This window comes from Equus caballus, chromosome 4, assembly GCF_041296265.1.
Source record: "Equus caballus isolate H_3958 breed thoroughbred chromosome 4, TB-T2T, whole genome shotgun sequence".
Lineage (NCBI taxonomy): Eukaryota > Metazoa > Chordata > Mammalia > Perissodactyla > Equidae > Equus > Equus caballus.
The window spans coordinates 62,021,619-62,038,427 of record NC_091687.1 but is presented as its reverse complement, the minus strand read 5'-3'; the positions used below and the strand labels follow the sequence as shown (position 1 = coordinate 62,038,427).

The 16,809-nt window shown below is 36.9% G+C and overlaps 1 protein-coding gene across 1 annotated transcript in view; it reads left to right on the top strand.

Moving 5' to 3' along the window:
• SKAP2 (src kinase associated phosphoprotein 2) overlaps window positions 1-16,809 on the top strand; it is a 169,514-nt gene that overhangs the window by 131,287 nt on the left and 21,418 nt on the right. The window contains exon 10 of the mRNA XM_005609268.4: window positions 16,657-16,734. Within this exon, the coding sequence (XP_005609325.1) occupies window positions 16,657-16,734 (78 nt within the window). The remainder of the gene's footprint in view (window positions 1-16,656; window positions 16,735-16,809) is intronic.

Genomic DNA, 16,809 nt, shown 5'->3' with positions numbered 1-16,809 from the left:
CTTGGGTGTCTTTTCTGCTAGCTCCAAGTATTTCAAGCTTATCAGGTTTTCTCCCTGCCCCTACGGGGGTGCTGTGTGCCCTGGGTTCTGGAAATGCATCTGCACAATAGTTTTGCATTTGCTTCTGCTAGAGCCCCAGGAGTTTCACAATTTTCATGTTAAATGTCTTCATTTGGGAATACCACACTTGAGGAGAGTATAAATTTGGATCTCACATTGTACAGGCTTGGAGTTTTGATTTCTCACAGGAAAGCCTTTCCCTCCCACTCTGACTACCACTTTCCAGAGCCCTGCAAAGACAAAAAACTTCCTTGTGGCTTCCCTGGGCAGGTCAGGGTCTTAGTTCCAGCTCTCTCCTTCTCTTGGACTCAAGGCCATGTCCTGTATCATGGAGATGTTAAAACTCCAGCTTCAACCCCACCCTGCAAGTATTCCCCTTTGAGCCAGTAGGAAGAGAGGTCTGTTTCAGCTTGGTTGACCATATAGCTAGAGGTTGACTTCCTAGTCATAGCTAATCAATTATTGCAAAAACACTACAGTAGAGACTTAGCTTAATTATAAGTGCTTCATTTATAAGCTTTAATTCAAGGCAAATAAAGAAAAATTTGAGTATATATTATAGACAAGGCTCTATGCTGGGTGTCTACTGTCCTGTCTCCTGAGTATTAATGGGCTTTATACTCTTAATATTAATTTCTTCTTGCCAAGAAGAAACTTTTGTTGAATTTATGAAGGAAGAGATTTTAAATGTCTGCTAAATTTATGAAGTAAATGATCCCAAATGGCTGCTTATTACTATTTAGGGAAATAATGACATTCGTATATACAAAGAATTACTCAAAAGTTGTATCAAGGTAGAGATCTATCAGATCCAAATGTATACTTTAGTTTTATAAGCTAATAATAATACATATTTCCATTTAAGGTCGTGCCAAATGAGGTTAATGTTACATGAGAACATATCTTAAAAATGGGGTTGGCATTCTAATCAAGTGAAGTCCTCCTAATTTAAATAACTTATTTTATTCCCTATGCCGATCTATCATTTTCTCTCCCAGAAAGTCAAATCAGTTTTTGCACTATTGATTTGCAAAACTTACATGACATAAACATTGTGTGACAGAAGTTGTTCGTTATTAAGAGAGAGAATATCATTTCAAAGAAACTTGTCATCTGGAAATAGAGAAAATCACACAAAGTAATTTTATTTGTATCATGGCTTTTTCACTGTTGGCTACATTTGTGACAGCTGATTTCATATTAAATATTAACAGTATTTTGTTTATGCTTGACTCTACTACAGTAGGATGTAGATTTTACTCAGAACCTTCCTGGTTAGAAGATGTATCATTCCAGTTAAAGGATACACTTGTGGGCCAGTTATGAAGAACACAGATACTATGTATCTAAGAAAACTGGGCTACCAGTTTGATGTCAAAATTTTGAAGTTTTGCTTTATCCTTGAATTTTAGAAAGTTATTGTTTGGGACACCAAAAGTGGTAAGACACTGGGAATTTCATTTGGTTCAAACAAATAGAAACAGCTGTTAGCAACAGATACGGTTTTTAGGAAATCATGGATATTAATATAAACTGTATGGTTATAACGAAGGAGCTATGGAAACAGTTAATTTGTTGCTGGAAAGAGTGATTGATGGACTTTTGATATGGGAACCAAATTAGAGTTTATAATTCTCATTTTCAAGAAGACAAATACAGTAAAAAACATTGATATGTTTTGAGTTTCTTGCAGTGGTATATACCAAATCTTATTTGTAAATTTTTTTGTGTAATTTTGGTGACATTTACTTTAAAAAAGCCCAGCTGAATTGTGTTGAATCTTTTTGGTTTGTGAAGTGTGTCTGTGATTTGTTTTGTTTTGATATTACTTTTCAATATATGAAAATACCCATGAGACAGGCTCCTGCTGAATTTTTGGTCACTATGTCGTCAGTGCTATGAGTACACATTGTCAGTTGTTTAAACATTGTTGAATCCACTGTGGGCTGGCAAGAAGCATCTGGGAGCCAGACTTTTCCTGTGGACACATGCCAAGTAGTGTATTGTATTTCCTCACTAAAGCGAACTATATTGAGATAATTTTTCTTCTTGAGTTTTTTTAATCCAGAAATTATTTTCCAAAACTAAGTCAGGATCATATAATAAAATTATTTATAACTACATGAATTCCATAATAGCTGGTTGAGAATTACTTTTATTTAGCTAGAGTAGGTATAAATAAGTCATGCAATTAAACTACATTCAGAGAGTTAACGTTATTCTCCTGATTGGACTGTTCAGAAAAGTTCTTACATCATTTAATGTATTCTCTTTTAGATTTACTCTAAGGAAGGACAATAAACATTGAATGACCCTTTAATTAAGTACTATAGTGGGCATGCCATTACATTTACATGTTTGATTGCATTATTTAATTAGATGGAAATAAGACCTAAATGGCATTTTAATATGCACAATTAGAGCATAACATTAATTTTAACTAAAAATGCCAGGAAAAGTTTGTAAGATGTCATATTTAACTTTAAAAAAAAATCTGAACAGTTGGGCTTTGGGGATGAGAAAACAAGAATACTTTGCCATACTGGAAAATAGGTTAGGGAGGCGTTTCGGAGCACTGACACTACCTAGAGTCTAGGCCCTTAGGTGGCAGGGATTTGTCATGGATATGGTTACTCCATCTGCCACCCCGGGACACTGTTGGGTGAGACCTTTAAAAAGTAGGATCTGGTTTGCCCGCCATGTACATTAAAAGTACCCTGGCTCTTTCACATGAGAGCAGACATTTTGTTTACGTTGGCCTTATTTCTGGAATCCAAGTAAGAGACACTTTGCAAATGAGAGTTCAACTTATCCCTTTAGGGGGCCCAAACTGAGTAAGTGTGTTGTTTTTTAAGCTCAGATTTTTATTCTTACGTACTATGAAGAACATCAAATACTATTTTGTGGGAATGAGCACCAAGATCTCCATCAGATGAGCTTTGGGTGCCTAACCTCTCCTTCTTCCCTCTGGAGTTCTGCCTTGCTTCTTTTGGCAACTCCTTTCTATGGAAATACCCTAGTTCTAGAAGATCTTTCAGTTTCTAGGCACTGTAACATATTTTATCATAAATTTGTCTGTATGTCAAAAAAATACCTCTTACCTTATAATTGAAAATGCCTTAAAAACATAATTCTGAAAGTCTGTGCACAGCCCCTCGTAGGTACAGGGAAATTTGTATGTCGAGAGTGCCATTCTTTTGTATTATGTAAAGTGCTTTAATTTGCTGCATTTTTCATGTCTTACCGCAGTCAGATCTGGTGAGGAACTATAGCGATCTTATTCAGGATTAATCAATCTTCTCGGCTCCCGGCTAGGACGGAAGCTGCTCTGGGTTCTGCTTGCTTCAGGGCTTGGCCTCACTCTGTTTTTTCATCATATTCAGTGTCTGAGAGCGAGGTGATGGGAGATGATTTTTCCATTTGCAAGCTGCCTCCCAACTGAAAGAAAAATGGAGGGGGCAAATGCCAAGCTCTTCACTTTCTGTGGCCATTACTGACATGACTCTTCTCCTGTTTTTCAGCAAGGTATACTATTTTTCAAGGGAGCTATTTTTTTTTTTTAGACTGTCATAGTTAGCCATGTTATTTTGTCATTGAGGAGTGTTAAAAATAAGAATATATGTCAATATGACATCATGAATATTAACTCTCTCGTAAGTTGCATGTTATGGCAATAGGTAAAACTGCTGTCTAATTAATCAACAAATACAGGAACAAGTGATCTATGCAAGACCTTACATCAAAAGGGAAGAAAGAGCATAGTGCTTCAGAGCTTGAGCTCTGGAGGGAGACACCTGGGTTCAAATCCTGACACTACTTCTTTATAGCTGTGTTATGCTGAGCACATTACTGACGTTTCTTTGCCTCCATTTCATCAGTAAAATGGGAATAACAGCAATCCCTTCTTCATAGGGTTTTGAGGATTGAATGAGATTTATGTGTACAGTGGCTAGCATGGTGCTTGGTACATAGTAAATCCTCAGATTATTATTTATAATCACTGTTTTATATAAATCTATGTACTGTGCATTTTGTTGATCACTTTACCACATTTTATCCTTGCAATAGTTCTCTAAAGTAGATTTTATATTTCTGTTTTCCAGATTGAAAATTGAGGTTCAGAGAGTTTAATTAGCTTGTCTAAGCTTGTACAGCTAGTAAAAGAAGGGATTATAGGAACTTCTGGAATATGAATTTTACTTGCATTTCTATAGTTCCCTTGTATCTTTTGGGATTAATATGGGATTAATTTCTGCTTTACTAATTCCATTGTAATTAATTTTACATTAGTATTATTTTTAGTGAGATAGACCTATATTTTGAAGCTTAAAAGGCACATGATATTTGAAGATAGTGTTCTAATTAGCTTACATTCAAATAAGCATAGAACACAAACCATTGGAACCTTATGTAAAAGAAAGCCTCAGAAGATGTGGCTCTAGATCGGTCTTTCTCAGATTTTGCCCCAGGACCAGGAGCATGGGCCGGGAACTTGTTAGAAATGCATATTCTCGGGCCCACTCCAAATCTGCTGAGTCAGAAACTCTACGAGTTGAGTGGAGCCCAGCAATCTGAGGTTTAACAAGTCCTCCACGTGATTCTGAGGCCTGCTAAAGTTTGAAAAGCACTACTCTCGGTAAACAGCACTTCATGGTGATATGCTAAGGATATTGATGTAGCTCATAATATCTAGTCCCAAACTGAAAGTTATATATCGCAGAGGGAGCATGTGGTAGTAATGGAAAAATACAAGTGGGGCTGTTATGTGATAATTGCCCTATAAATATTATTAAATATTCAATACTGTGTGCTCGATCCCTTCCATGCCTTGGCTTCTAAGCAGGTGGTAGCTATTACTTTCAGGCACAGCCAGTTTCAGGCACAGGCACAACAAAGGACTGAGGACCAAGAGTGACTCTCTCCCCACACTCAGCGTATGTCTGGGACACACAGAGCCAGGGCTCAGGAGGGGTTAGATTTTTTAGTATTTAGCAACTAGAAATTTTCAACTAAGAGGAACTGAGACTAAGAATATGGAGAGGGAGGAAAAGCAATAAAGTCATTACCATTGTATCTTTTCATTTCTTCAGATGTAGTTTAAACGTGGAAGTAGCATATTAAAAAATGGGTGAGGCTGAAGGACATATTAAGTAAATAGGGAAACTGCTGCTATATCCAGATTTAACTGTGGAAAAAATTAGACAAGGACAGTTGTCATCTTAGAATCCATCAAAGCCAATGAGAAAAACACTGGCCATCAACTAGACGTATTTGCCTGCACTTTAGGAAGGCAGATTTTGGAAAATTCAGAGAGAGAATAGGCACAAATGTATGGTATTAAAGACAAACAAGTATTTTAAAAATACCATTTAATCTCAAACGATTCCAATAAGCAAAAAATGGAAAGTAAAATATCTCAGTGTTCTCATGCTAGAATCTATCCAATGAATGCAACTTTTAAAAGAAAGGACATATATTAACCATTGAAATGGCCAAATAACCACAGAAAATATGAAAATAACTGAAATTTGTAAATTATGCTAAGTACAACAAAAGGTGTACAGTTGCTATGTGTTTTTGAAATTTATTAGGGGCAGTAATTTAAAGAGAACAATTCAGTTTCTATTCTACTTGCTCCTCTTTTGTCAAGAATTATCCTCCAACTGGTAAGATTGGTAAGAGGTAACAGAGGCCCAGAATGGGTAAAGAGATCTAATAGAATGCCTAGCCAATCAAAATCTTTTTAGTTTTTATTCCACAAGTGTTCGTGGAAAACATTTTTTCTTCCAGCCCCTGTCTTAGGCTGTGGTAATATAAATATACCCTTGTGGAGTTCACACTTGGAGGAAGTAGACTAGTAGACAGATGTTTATAGTACTTGGAGAGGATACTGTATGTTTTGAGTACTCTGATAATGGAGGCCCGTACCAAGGCTGTGAGAGCACAAAGGGGAGAGTGGCCAGTTGCCTGGAGGGGTTTGGGAAAAGCATCCTAAATTGGGGGCCATTTGAGCCATGTCTTAAAGATGAGTAGGAATTAAGTTTGTCTTCTGTCCCAGACATACAAGACAACTTGTGAATGAAATCTTTGAACTACTGTCACTGATTTTGAGGGAAACATGCAGGATGAGAGATGTTGGAAGATTGAGGTCTAGCGTTTAAATTGTAAACTCCTCAAAAAGAGAAGAAAGTTGTAGTATCTTAGGCTAGGTTCCCTGGAACAGACTGTGAGACAGTTGTAGGTAGGTTTATTGGTGTGATCTTGGGAGCTACCTCCGTATGAAAATGAAGAAGGCAGATTGTGCAGGAGAAGTTGACTCACAATGTAGCTGTGACTGAGGCCTCAGCTGAACTTTTGAGGAGCTCTGGGGCTGGGATGACTCTTCAAGGTTGTGCCAAATTGAGGCCAAGGAGCCTGTCTTTATATCCCCCGCATTGGCTAATCTTTGGCTCCAGGCTGTCCTCTGGGAGGAGTGTAACCTTGAGTGAGGCAATTCCCCTGCAGCTGATGGCAAGTCCTAGTGAGGGACACAGCTGTGAGCCAGCCGCACTCTGAGTCCCAGCAGTTGGAGGCTGGTTGTGTTGGCCCAGGGCATTCTGGGAGGAACACTACATTATCCACTGCAGGTGCATTCTGCAAATTCTAGACAGTTTAGGGACTTTGAAGTGGACTCCAAAGAAGCTACTAAATTAAGGTATCAAAGAGAATCTTTTATCCTATCTGGAAGATGAAATAATGATTACTATAACCCAACATGGGCTCAAGGAAATGACAGACATATAACTGGACTTCAGTGAGGCATTTGGCCAGGATTCTCCTGGAATCTTTAGAGATATAAAGAGCCCTGGATAACTGACTGTACAGCTGTGCCCAAAGGGTGTTGATTAATTGATTTTGTGAATGCCTTAGAGTTTAATTCTCAATACTGTCATAGCGCCATATTCATCAATGCCTTGGATGAAGGTATACAGGCTATGTGCCCAATAGACCAAAATCATCAAACCTAACAAGATGAAGTATGATAGGATATCACACTTGCTCCAAGAATCTAGTTGCATGAGTATGAGAAAGGAAATACTTGGCTCTACAGCAAATAGGAAATCACATAGGGATTTTGGCCAACAGCTCAATGAGTCAACAGTGTAATGTGGTTCAATCCTGAGATTGTTTGCTTCAGGAATATAAAATGATTATCAAACAGTGTTCTGGGTTAGCAGGATATCAATTTTTTCAAGATGTGGATCAACAATGTTTAGATATTTAACGAAAACTACCCTAGAAAGTATAGGGCAGCGATTCTCACCCTTTTTGTTCTCAGGAGCCCTTTACAGTCTTAAAAATTATTGAGGACCCCAAAAAGCTTTTGTTTATGTGGGTTATACCTCTCAATTTTACTGTATTAGAAATTAAAACTGAAAAATATTTTAAAATGTTTATTAATGAATTAAAAAGTCACAATAATAAACACATTACATGGGAGCACAAATTATGTATTTTTAGGAAAAATAGCTACATTTTCCAAAAATATCAGTGAGAAGAATGGCATGGTTTACATTTTTGCAGGTCTCTTGAATATCTGTCTTGATAAAAGACATTTAGACTCTCATATCTGTTTCTGCATTCACCTTGCTGTGATATGTTTTAGTTTAAGTACAGTCAGCATATGAAGAAAGTCCAGCTTCATACAGATATGTAGTAAGAAAGAGAAGTATTTTAATAGTCCTTGCACATAATGGTACATATTCTTCTTTGATACTGTACCCAAACTTGACAAGTGGTAGTTAAAGGTTAGTTGCAATATGAAATCCAAAACCTTATCAATGAACTTTTCATACTCTGTAACATTAAAATTTATGGGTCCGTCTCGTACTTTGAATGGATCTTTTACCCATGCATGCTTTTGTAACATCATGCGTTGGTCAGTTGGAAAATATTGGTTTACATTATGCAGAACTTCCAAATATTGACATAATTATGATACAACTAAAAAAACATTCATTAATATCACCACCAATCTCATTAGAAAAATCTTTAAATACTGGAGAGCTGTCAAGCTCACAGTGGCAGATATGTTTCTAAAATTCCAATTTTTGCTTGAAAGCTTAAATTTTATCATTGGCAGTAAATGTCACTTATTTTCTTTGAAATAACAAGCTCAGTTAGTTCATTTCTGAGAAAATGTCTGCCACATTCCCAAGTCTGAGTAACCAGAGTTTGTCTGTCAGTCATTCTTTCAAGCGAGAATGGTGTACCATGAAAACGGTTGCTGGTTCGCCTGGCCACTCAGTCTCTTGCACGTCTGGAGATGCAGCAGCAGTGCTTATGCGTTCTTCTGATTTTGTCACACAGAGTATTAAAAAGACATGTATTCAAGGTTGATATTGAATGAAAATAATTTTTACTGCTTCATCAAGGACAATCTTAGGTGAGAGTGGCTTGTTTGTTTTTAATGCCAGTGCAAGGCAGTGTGGAACACAGTGACGGTTGGGTGCCGCTGAGTTGATTTATGCTGAGGTGTCAGCAGTTTACCCATCGTTGCCTTGCAGCATCAGTGTAAATGTTAACACATTGAAAAAGGCAAATATCTTAATTTTATTATGAAAATGGTTCTGACCTCATAGACCTTCCACCTCCTGAAAGGGTCTTGGAAACCACTGCTGGTGCAAGGGATGTGGAACCAATAAGTCTAATGGGTGATGGTTCCTCTTATGGTCCTGTGCTTTTTTTTTCTTGGATTCTTGAAAATGAGGTCAAGGTACACTGCACGTGGAGAGGAAGAGTGTATTTGCATAAACAAACAGAGGAAACAGAGCCCAGCCTGTAACAAATGAGTTCTGAATCTGTATATCTGCTTTCTTCCTAAGATTCTAGAAGACAGTTGTAGATCCTTAGAAAACAGCCATGTTACAATTAGCTGATCTTAACACCAACCTGTTTATCATTAGATAGTATTTTTTTACAGAATAAAATTTAAAACAAACCAAACTCTAGGTTGAGATGAATATTTTAGTTTCTACAAAGGGATTCAAAACAGTTTATAATGAAATACATATACATTTGGATAAGAAATGTATGAGGATAATGAAATACATATATATTTGGGTATTTTTATTAAAAATGAGAATAAAGAGGGGCTGGCCCCGTGGCTGAGTGGTTGGGTTCGCGCGCTCCACTGCGGGCGGCCCAGTGTTTCGTTGGTTCGAGTCCTGGGCGCGGACGTGGCACTGCTCTTTGGGCCACGCTGAGGCAGCGTCCCACATGCTACAACTAGAAGGACCCACAACGAAGAATATACAGCTGTGTACTGGGGGGCTTTGTGGAGAAAAAGGAAAAAAATAAAATCTTTAAAAAAAAAAGAGAATAAAGAGACTAACCTGGTGGCATAGAGGTCAAGTTCGCACTCTCCACTTCTGTGACCTGGGATTTGCGTGTTCGGATCCCGGGCGCGGACCTGCACATGGCTCATCAAGTCGTGCTGCAGTGGCATCCCACGTACAAAAGAGAGGAAGATTGGCACAGATATCAGCTCAGCAACAATCTTCCTCAAGCAAAAAAAAAAAAAAGAAGAAGAAGAAAGAAAAAGTAGAAACTGAATAAAACTGGTCTAGAAGGAGATGTTAATGGTATTAGTGGTTATAGATAGGTATTGGATGAGTTAAAAATTCTTTTTCTTTTTTGCTTATCTCTGTTTTCTGACTTCCAGCAATAAACAGATATTGCTTTTGTAACAACAATAACAAAACAGGTTAATATAAATTAAAAAAAAGAGCTTATATGTAGTAAGCTATAATTGTACCAAAAATCTAGAGCCAGATAGAGGTTACTATAACTGAGAAATAATTTAGTTTGGACCTTCTTGAGTTAAAAGAATTTTAATATTGCAGAATTTATTATAAATTTTAATTAAAAAGCTAAGAATTTGAGCTTGATAGAACAGTTAGAAGAATTTTATATTATTGCACGTAGTGGATATAATACACTGGGACAAGAAGAAGCCGCATTTCATAACTTCCCCACGTCTGGCACTCTTTAGGAGTGGATCGTTTTCTGACTTAGTTGCATCTGACTGACGGAATCTGGCCTATTAAAACCTTATTTTTAACTTATGTGCTTTCTTTGCCTGTGATAGTTGCCTGTAAATGACCAAGTCTATATAGGACTGCCCCTGAAGAGAGAAGTACCTCGAGAGCAGCAGGAGGTTTTTTCAGAAATGTCTGCAGTGCATGTTGCACAGAAGGCAGTGCAGGGAGAGAAGAGCGGGTGCAGGTTGCATGACCTTGGTCCAGTCATTTAGCAGCCCCTGTCTGGTTCCCCTTTAATGAAAGAAGGAAGTTGCACTAGATTATATCTAAGGTTTCTTTCCCTTCTAAGCTTTTCCCCTGATTCTGTCAAATGAGATCCTTGTTTGAATTTGAGTTTTTTCCCAGCATCTTAACCATGATGTTAAAAGTTTGTCTGTGAAAAATTATTTTTTTTGCATTTTCGGATTTGTGTTTAAATCGTTAATTTTAGTATCATAGTACAGAAATTTATTGTCATCTAATGGCCTTTCTTTTTGCTTTTTAAGTGCAATGATAAACTTTTCCTATCAAACCCTATTATAAGAACAAAATGTCAAGGTTGAAAATTAAATTGTGTGATTGAACAACTTATTTTGTTGCTTATTTTGTTGACTTTTATATGATATTAACCTTCTTGGTTGCTAAATTAATAAATGGTTGCAAAACACCTAGCTCTTAAGGTAATGAACTTGATGCAGCATGCTAATTGTGTATTTTTTTCCTTGAGAAATCTGATTATCTCATCGTCCTCCCTAAACCCTGTTCAAAGTGCGATGGGATAGACATTATTCTTTCTACATTACGGAGCTGCCACTGAGAATTAGGAACAGTGTCAAGGTTACTTGAGTAACTAGAGTTTTAACCAGAGGCCCCAGTTTGCCTAGTTTCCAGGAGAGTAAACATGACTGTAAATATGCCATTTCAGTCATTTTTATCTTTCTGTTCATTTTGAAGTTCGTATAATACTAAAAGGCACGTGCTTCTATCTTTATAAAAATATATGTTTTATTGCTGTAAAATGTATGTCATTCTATTAAATAAGTAGAACAATTCTTCAGAAGCATAATTTTTAAGTTACCAGTAGTGCAGGATTTATAGGCCCTTAAGGAGCTCACTTTCTTCATTGTCATAATTTTGAATCCTCTTGCCCATGTCCCTTTGACTCTACTCTTCCACGTTTCTAACCTTTCCACCAGCTTTGTAGCTTGGCCTAGGTCTTGAGAGAGAAGAGGGGGTGAGGTGCCGTATGTGTAAATCCTTCCTGCATTTCTCCGTCTTTTATGTCGTACTACTAGGAGTGGCCAGAGGTGTCTTTGGTTCCCCATCCTGTCTGTTCCATCTTCTCTCACTTGGGTGTCTTGCTTGCAACACCCTGGAGCCTGAACTCTTGATGAAATGTGCAGGATAGCCTGGTGCTCTGAAATGTAGGTGAATTTCTTTCAGATCTGTGTGTGTAAAAAGACTCAGCTTTACCATCTACATTTAAACATGTTTTCCTGGTTGAAATTAAGTTACGAAGTATCAAATAGTGTGTGCTGGCTGTGGGGGCAGTTGAGTGTGCGGAACTTCAGAGGTGGGGAAGGAGCCTTGGGAGAAGAGAAGGAGAAGAGGCGTGTTTTGAGCATCCCAACTTGACATTCTGTTTCTAAAAAGATTGCTTAAACTAAGATGTACTTCAAATACAATGCTGCGGTAGGATAGAACCTACCCATTTCTGGTGAAAATGTTCTCCAAATCCATAAACAGGCAGTATTCAAATGAAATTTTAGAAAACAATCCATCTATAAACTGGAGGTTTTAATGAAAATCGAGGAAGTGGCATTATGGCTGAGAGCTGGGGCATTAGAGGCACATGAGAAAGTTTCAGTCGCAGCTCTTGTTCTGACTGGGTGTGTGAACATGGACAAGTTATTCAAGCTCGGTAAATTTCATTTTTGCATCCATAAAACGATGATAAAAGTGACTATTACCACCCTGTAGAATTGTGAGGATTTGATTATATAATGGATATAAATGCATATGGTATGAATGTTTGAGCAATAAGTAGTAACTTTTCTTGAGACAAATATATAGTCACATAATCAAATGAAGCCTAGACGCATGGAGATCTAAACCCGCTTTATTTCAGAGCATAACTCTTGATTCTGTGATCTTGTGTTTTAAAATACATTGTAATTTAGTAGATCCATTTCCTGAAAGTGTTTAGTGAGAAAGGTAATCATTGCGTGAATCAAAGGTTTTCTTATGTTGTGTTCCCCTTCTCCCTGGAAGACATGAGAAAATCAGCCTGCAGCTCTGATGTGAACATCACACGCCCTATTTTGGTGCTAACAAATTGTCTTTAGCCTTTTTAAGCAATATCAGCTACATGTGTCATTTGCTTATCACTTTTCTTTTTTGGTTACTTATCCTTAAAAAAAGAACGTTAGTAAGCCAGAAATAGGCTTTTTCTAAAAACTGCATAGCTAGACAAATTTGTGATCCTTATTAGGGTAATAATCCATCTGTTATGGAACTGGATCAATTTGTAAATTAAATTGATTACTCTAGCAGGGAAAAAAGATCTTGCCTTTTCCCACAGTAAGCATTTCCTCAAGTGATAGTCATCCTAAAAGATTTGGGAAGTCTCAGTTCTCTGCTATTCTTCTTCTCTTTGCTCAACCTAGTAAGAGCGCTAAATATCTGTTAAAAAGAAGAGTGAGAGTGGAGTGGAAGCTTTTGGATTCTACAGGGTCTGCTTGCTCCTGGAAGTTTCATATTTTTGACAGAGTTTAATGTTAAAACATTTTCATGACTACCAGAACGTTTCTAATACTCATTGGTTAGTTTAGTAAATGTATAACTATGTTTGAATTATCTTCTGCAATTAGTTCACTTTACTGTTTTCATCTTGTCTAATCAAAAAAATCTCCTGATGATTCTCTAACAATGTGTGATTGGAATAACAACTTCACATGTTGAAGAATTTTGTGCTGCAGCTGAGAGGCATGTAAATACAAGCTGCTTATTTGCAAGAAGCTTCCAGATTTGCAATATGATTGCTATGGAAACCACATAATGAAAACCTTATAACCATCTGTGTGGTTTGATGGATTTTACTGCATAGCTGAGCTGTTTTTGTTTACTGTTATTAAAATGTTGAATGGAATATATTAACCCACAAACATTGACTATTTGAGGTATTAATTAGTATCGTATAATGACATTGTGCCTCAACACCAAAATAAAATATGTTTAATAATAAACCTAAAAAAAACAACGTGTGTATGTTTGTAATATATTGTGAAGGTGATTGTTGCCTGGAATTTCGATCACTTATCCTTATATATTTTTTGAGTGGTGTGGGGAGGTCTGCTCTTTTAATAAATGAATATAGTAGGATTTATTTTCATGATTTTTGAATCCATTTGACCACTCAGTATTTATTGAACATCTCTGTACCAGATTCTATTCAAGATTTAGTCTGAATTTTTTTCCCCTAAGATTAAAAAGAAAAAGCACACCAAATTTGATTTTGTTGTCTTTTATGTGGAAGCTGTTCGTATTGTTAGCCTGAGATAAAATGAGTTGTTTGAATATTGTTAAGAAAAATTGATGAATGAAACACATCATTTTTTACCTAAAAATATCAGTACTAGATTTGAAATGGAGAAAGGAAGTGTTTTTAATGAGTATCTCATCAGCTAAAATACTGCTTATTAAGCATCTCACGTAGATTTCAATTCGGATGCTTCATAGTAAATATTGATACTTAAGTAAATATTCTTAATAATATTATTCTGGTAATTTAAGAATATGTTGTACACATTATAGACACTTAAATTTTAATAAAATAAGAATAAATTCATAGTAATAAATTCTCCTAAATTTATTGTTAACTTTACCAAGAACAGAGTTTTCCCATCTAATTATGTAATTAGTTTTTGTGGTATCTGGACACGGACTTTGTGAGTCTAAATCGCATAGTCTCTTCTTAAGAGCCAAGAACAGTGCTTCCTATGTTGATGTGGTTATGGCTTTTGACTTGAGGACAAGTGCCCTTAACTATTTTTTAATTTCCTCCTTACTGTTGAATTTGTGACCAAATGGGAAAAGAGGGAGGGCTGGGGAAAGAGAGTGTGAAAAGAAAGGCAAGCTTTCTCCTTCACCTTTTAAAAAATTAGCTATCTGTAAAATGAGTAGGTTGGATTAAATGACTGTAAATGTCCCTAATACCTTTAAAATTTGTATGAAAACACCCTATTATCCATTTATGATAAGTGGTCCTTGAGGTTTGGCATAAGTGAGATAACTGCTGTTGAAGAGAAAAGAGATAGGATTTAGTATTAGGCTTTTTATTAGGTTTTCTATATGTTAGTTACTATTTGATTGAACGATATTAAATTGCCAATATTAGCTTCAACTTAATATGTATAAGTACCAAATATTTCCAGCTTTTTCTGATATTGGAGCTTTCATTATTTGTTTGAATTGAGTTTCAAAAATTCAAAACAGTTATATTTGTCTTGTAAGCACAGTAACTCTCAAGCTTGATTTAAATGCTGATTTTTATTCATCACCACTTTAAAATTTGCCTGAGACTTCTAAACTTGTGTCTGTAGTCCTGACCTCTCTACCAAATTCTCCAGTTGGACCCTGGACATTTCCTCTGGGTTACCCCACCAGTATATTAAATCTCTTATGTCAGAAACACAACTCCTTGTGTTCCCTCAGCAAGATAGCTTATCTTGACTATTCTCTTTTTGGTAATGTTCCCATTTCCCAGTTAACTAAGCTTAAAACCTGAGTCATCTTTGGTTGTTCTTTTTCCCCTTAGCCCTCCCCTCCAGTCAGGCAGAAAGTTTATCAGTTCTAGTTCCTTTGCCTCTTGTAACCATCTCCTTTCCATTTCCTCTGCCTCTTCAGTTCAGGACTTCCTTCCCCTTTAGCTTGACTCCCAGTGGTCTCTCTCCCCTCTGCCCCTCCTGCAGCTGTCTGGGACGATGGGATCCGAAGACCATTCCTCAAGTATAGTTTTAGTCCTGCCCTTACTCTGCTCCCAAATCTTCTGGGGCTCCTATTGCCCACCAAATAAAAGTCTAAAGTCCATCGCAGGATGTTTGTGGCCCAGACTACTAGCATTATCTCCAACCCTGCTCTTCCTCGAGGAGTACCACATTCTTTAGCCAAAATGAATGAACTGTACCTTGTCCTTTTGTTCATGCCTCTCCCTCTGTCTGGAAATTTCCTTCTTCCATCTCTCTTATTCAAATTCTCTCCATCCCTCAGAGCCTTCATGATATTCTGCAGTTGATGGTTTCTCTTCTGCACTCCTTCAATACTTTGTGCCTCACATGTCAGGTTTTATGCCCCTTAACCCATTTTCCTTTAGATCCTGTCTTTGCTCCCCTCCTGAAGGCAGAAGCTCACTGCTATCCTTGCCTCCCTGGTAGAACTTCTCTCTCTTACAGGTAGTTAGTACTCAATGAAGATTTATCGGTTGAATTATTTAATAGTCATAACAGCTATACTTATATATTTTGCATATTTTTCTTTAAAGTTTTGGATTTTCCTTGAAATTATGATTCTTTTTGAACCCAGTTTTCCTTTGGCCTGCCATTTCGTTCGTATGTCCAGCTTTAAATATTTCTAGGTGAGGAAAGTGGTAATGTAATAAATATTTCTTTGATGTAAAAGAATTAAATTGCCTGTTGATTCTGTTTAGAACTCTTCTCAGCTAATCTTATCATATGTCTTCTATAACTTGAGGAAGGAATGTGACGGGAGAGTGGTGTGGAAATGATATACTGAGGCACTGAATATATGCAGGATGGAGAACAGGGGCTTTATAATCACAAACCTAAGTGTGAATAACAAACATGGGAAATTTCTTTACCTTTTTGAGTCTCAATTTACTCATCTGTAAAATGAAGAATTAAAAATTGTTTCCCTGTGAATCTTCACATCTGCTATACTGTATGATGCATGGTAGGTCCTCAGTATGATTTGGGGGGAATTACCTTGATGTGTGAGGATTCTTCTAGTGTCTTCCTGTGAAGAATAAGTGAGAAGACATATGAAGTATCTCGTACTCAAATTACTTATAGGTTAACTGTATTTTTACATCACACATTTTCTCTGCTATACTGATGTTTTAGGAACCATGATTTTATCTCTGGTTCTCCTGCCATGGTATAATGTGGTCTATCTGTCTAGTGCTGGGTGTTGTTTTACTGGATTTAAGGGCTTTTCTGGATTTGAGATTGTTCCAGATGAGTCTCTATAAGCATTGAAAACAAAATATGTGAAGAATTAGTACGTATCTCAAATTTTATCAAGCCAACTGGTAAGGTCGCTATTTGGAAATATGGCTAGAGGTTTATTTGTTCAGTTTTAGATTATTGAAAAAGGAATGCGAATGTTGAGTGGTTTCATTCTTTGAAAAGGAATATTTATGTGTTATAAGCTTTTAGTTTTGCTCTTAAAATGGGATGAGTACTGTATTGTTATCCCTGAGGAAACCCTTCAGTATGCCATTTATGTTGTTTATTTACAGAAGAGGAAGAGGACGGTGCTCTGGCGACATCAGAGGAACAAAGGAAGATGAGTCAAGACAGTCTTCATCCTCCCACAGGTAATGGGTTGTGTAGCTTCCTGGGAAAGCTTTCTTTGGTTTTGTTCACTTTCCTTTTAGTCCCTTTCTTACTGC